Source organism: Numenius arquata, chromosome 9 (assembly GCF_964106895.1).
Source record: "Numenius arquata chromosome 9, bNumArq3.hap1.1, whole genome shotgun sequence".
Lineage (NCBI taxonomy): Eukaryota > Metazoa > Chordata > Aves > Charadriiformes > Scolopacidae > Numenius > Numenius arquata.
Genome location: NC_133584.1, coordinates 26,886,866 through 26,891,077, shown reverse-complemented (window position 1 = coordinate 26,891,077; position 4,212 = coordinate 26,886,866). Strand labels below are relative to the sequence as shown.

Sequence of the window (4,212 nt, the reverse complement as noted above, 5' to 3'; positions counted from 1 at the left end):
GGCTATTCAATCCCTAACGCCATTCTCGCTTTCCCACCAGCGTCGCCCGCAGATTTCATCCCCCCCCCCAAATTCGGGCTGGTTTTTCCACTCCAACGTCCCCAACTTGTGTCTCCCCCCCCCCCCCCCCCCTCTCTCCCTCCCTCCCAACACACGTGGGTCCCCGCCGCCCTCCCAACCCCACCCCCGGTAACGGCATGGGGGTTCGGGGCGAAAATCCTGAGGAGAAGTTTCCCGGGCCGCCTCTGTGGGTGAGCCCGGCCCTTGGGGGGGAACGGACGACGACGGGGGACACACGGCCCAGCCCCGCCGCGGCGGTCCCACCGGCGAAGCCCGCCCGGGGAGGGGAGGAGAAGGGGGGGGAGGCTCATTGTGCAGGGAACAAAAGAAAGATCCTCACCGCAAACGCAGCAGGAGAGGGACTGCCTGAAGTAGGGCAGGAGCTTGTTAATCTCGGTAAAGGACTGGGGATCCCCAGGGTCGTAGTTGAGCACCAGGCGGCTCGCTGAAACGTAGAGAGCAGTGGCATTCACCGGGTTCATCGCAGCCGCTCGCACGCCGCCGGCTCCGGGGTGAGAAGAAAGCGCGGCGCCGAGGCCGTGCCGGCCGAGGGGGCAGGTGGCCCCGGGGCGGGGGCGGCAGGCCGGGTGTCACCTTGGTCCGGGGCCACCTGGAGCCGCGCGGCGGCGGCAGCGCGGAGGCCGCGGCGGCCCGGCGGCCCTGTCAGAGGGGCCGCGCTGGCTCCTCCTCCGCCTCCAGCGGGGCCTCGCTCCCGAGCAGCGGCCTCAGCCCGCCCGCAGCCGCACAGCGCAGGGAGGAGGCGGCGGCGCGGCTACTCCAGGCGGCGGGCCATGCCGGGCCGCCCTCCCCTCCGAGCCGACGCTTCCTCAGCGGCGGCCCGCCATGGCGGCGGCCGCAGGGAGGAACGGCGAAGCCAGCTCAGGGCGGCGGCGGGCCGGGCCGCGCTGCCCGATCCGGCGGCGGGGGAGGGAGGGAGGGAGGGGAGGGAGAGAGGGAGGGAGGGAGGCGGATGCACCTGGGCCTCAGCGCGGCCGCATCACCGCGGCGCCGCCGCCGCCTCCTCCGCGGGGCCGGTGGCTGCTGGCCGGGCGGCCGCGGGGCGGGCGCCGCTGAGCGGGGCAGGGTCGGCCGCCCCGATCCGCGCCGCAATGTCAATAGCGACCGTTAGCTCCAACCGTCACTGCGGAGCCATCGCCGCTGCCGTCTGGCGCCCGGCACTGCGCATGCGCGGCCGGGACGCTTCCCTCCCCGCAGCGGGGGCCCATCCCGCGGCGCGGGGCGGGGAGGGGTGGGGGCGGGGGGGGTGGGGAGCAAGGGGGGAGCGCAGCGCCCTCTAGTGGGGGGCCGGGCGCGCCGCCGCGGGGCTGCCCTGCCGCCCTCGGCCTGAGGGAGAGGGGAGCGCGCGCGCGCCGCAACGGTCGCCCTCGCCTCAGGGCGGTCGCCAGGCCGGCCCCGCGGAGGGCGGGCCGCCGCTGCTCCCTCGGCGGGCGGGCGGGGACGGCTGCCCCGTGCCCGAGGGCGTTTAGGCTTTTCCCCCGCGCTCCCGGCCGCTACCTCAGGGGCGGCCGTGGCCTCTAGAGCGGCTGGGCGCGGTCACTGCTTGGTGCTCCTGTCATGGCGAGCGCCTCTGCTCGCTTCTCGAGCTGAGGAATCGGAGCCCGCCTCTGCCTCAAGCCGTCCTGGAAGCTGCAGCCAGGCTTGTCAGAATACCTCAGTCTGGGCGTGAGGCTCCGGGGTACCAACTGTCCCCCCGTCCACCCAGCGTGGAACAACTGCAGTGTGTCTGCCTTCAAAGTGAGAGAGCTGCAGGGCCTATGAAGTTCTTTGAAGATCTGGCACAGGAGCAGATGCGGTTTGGGTGGACACCAGCTGCCCACACACCGATGTGTAGACAGATGATTGTGACAAGTGTTCTTGCTGCCCAAACCAGTGCTCTGGAGACCCCAGCGTTTGACACAGCAGTGGATCCACAGGCTTGGGGCAGGTACGACCAAGATACAGGCATAGGGGGGATTTTTTTTATTATTTTTTTTTAGTTTCTCCAGGTTTTAGATCACTGGGGACATATGGAAGGAACTTCTGATACTTCCACTGTGAGCACCACTGCAGCCATTCTCCACACGTCTGGATCCTGTGTTGCAACACTGCCAGTGCCATCAAGGCAGCCCTCTCCCTGCTTCTCTGTTTGGCCTTTTGGGGAACTGTCTGATAGAACCTCTCCTTTTTCCCACTTGTCCCTCTCTGTGTTCACCTAGAGTTGCCCATGTTAAACTAACCAAAGAGTTTCACCTGTATTTTTCGTTCCTTGTTCTCTTCATAAATCTCCCCAGCTTTCCAGCCCAACTCAAAACGAGTATGCATACAAAATACAGGAATTTGGGTCTTGCCTCCAACTACACATTTAGCACTTCTGGCCCTCATCAAGCTGTACAGCTCGTTCCCCACCTGACACTGTTTTCACACACCCCATGTACAGCCCCTGTGTGCTCAACTCAGTGCATCTCCCAGATTAGTATGCATACACCACCATCCCCATCTCCTTTCTGACCCCCCAGCAAACACCCAGTATACCATCTCCGGATCATAACTCCTTGCAGATGTTCAGTCTCTAACCTGACTTCATTTCCTGGCACAGCTTCTTCATTCTCACTCTCAGCCTACATGTATGTTGCCTGTAAAATGCCCAATTCCTTCTTCAACTTACTGCCAACCTGTAAAATGCCCAATTCCTTCTTCAGTTTACTGCCAAACACCTCATATGCTGAACCAAGCCAAAAAACTGAAGTAACATTCAAGCAATCTCCCACCAAGTGCACGTTCTCATATACACCTCCCTATATCACATCCTCTGCCAAGCTCCAAACACAGTGTGTCCTGAACACTCTCATCCCAACCCCTCCCAACCGTATCTCACGCTGCTCTGGCTGTTATGCAAGGAACTAAGGTGACACCCAACATCCAAAGAGTTTTACTAGCTTTGTCTGATTTCTGAGATACGCTCCTTTGGGGTATCGTGCACGAGCTGGATTCAGCAGTTGCCATCAGCAGTGTTCCAAACCTCAGTATCTCCATCCACAGTAGTAACCTGCACTATCCTGACATTCACTGATACAGCTAAGTAAGTAGGTTTGGATTCCATCTAAGAACAACTTGCAATCTGCAAGAACAGATAATATAAACTGTCTAGAATGGCAAGTAAATCTTACTCTTGAAAATTATGCTAATAACTGAATATGAAATTGCAAGAGTAGCAAGACTCAAGGTCATACCCTTCTGACCAGAGGAAGCCCATAGTGCTTTTATTTTCCCCAATATTGCTGGCTGATCTGCTGAATTTGACTTTTCTTCTTGTCAGACTCTTGAGCTGAGGGTCCATGTTTCTAATAGTGCTGTCCAAGAAGCAGATAAAATTTTTCCTACCTCTGTTGATTGTTTCTTCTACTCTATCAGTATCACTATTCTGGAGAATGAGTCCCACTATCCAAACAGACTGGGTTAGGTCCTCAGCTGTTTGTGATCACTAGGACAAATAGAGTGGTAAGACTAAATATTAGGGTCTTGAGTGCACCAAGAGGCTCGGTAACCTCTTCTCTCTGCTATCAGGGGTTTGGCTGCCTGCCTGTGCATCAGGCCAGCTCTGATGTGGTGCAGCTGTGTGGCCTTGGATCAAGCTGCTGAGAAATAGCCAAGCTGTGACAAGTTTCATCAGGGTCTTCTTTGCTGTGCTTTAGGAGCTGCCTTTAGGCATGAGACCTTGCCTTTTCCTGAACTACGCTGCCCTTTCCTGGCCTGCTGACTTCCTGCTTTGACCTTGGGCTTGCCTTGCTGCTGTGGTCGTCTGGCAACGACTGTGCTTGCTTGTTACTGTTGCTGGACCTGCTCTGCTCTTCTTGTTCAGGTATTGTGGCACTGTGTTTCTTGCTAGTGACAAATAACTGCTCCTGGCTCACCTTCCCCTGTGCAGTAGCCACTTTTGCAGCTCCCTGATACTAAAAGCCTTGTGGCACTAGTGTTCTCACTGCTTGTCTGCCTCTCCAGCCAGTGATATGTGCTTAATACTGAGCAAGCCCTGAAACACTCAGTGAGCTATTTCCTGGGCCAGTGGAAGTAACCTTCGGTAGCCATCCCCTCTTCTCTGCCGAAAAAGTGGCAGAAAGAAGGGCTTAATGTGTGATTCCTCTCACATGTCCA

At 58.8% G+C, this 4,212-nt stretch overlaps 1 protein-coding gene across 1 annotated transcript in view; it reads right to left on the bottom strand.

The window, feature by feature from the left end:
- The window catches only part of MSL2 (MSL complex subunit 2), a 16,773-nt gene extending 16,231 nt beyond the window's left edge, over positions 1-542 (bottom strand). The window contains exon 1 of the mRNA XM_074153781.1: positions 401-542. Coding sequence (XP_074009882.1) covers positions 401-542 — 142 coding nt within the window. The remainder of the gene's footprint in view (positions 1-400) is intronic.
- Between the last annotated feature and the right edge of the window lie 3,670 nt (positions 543-4,212).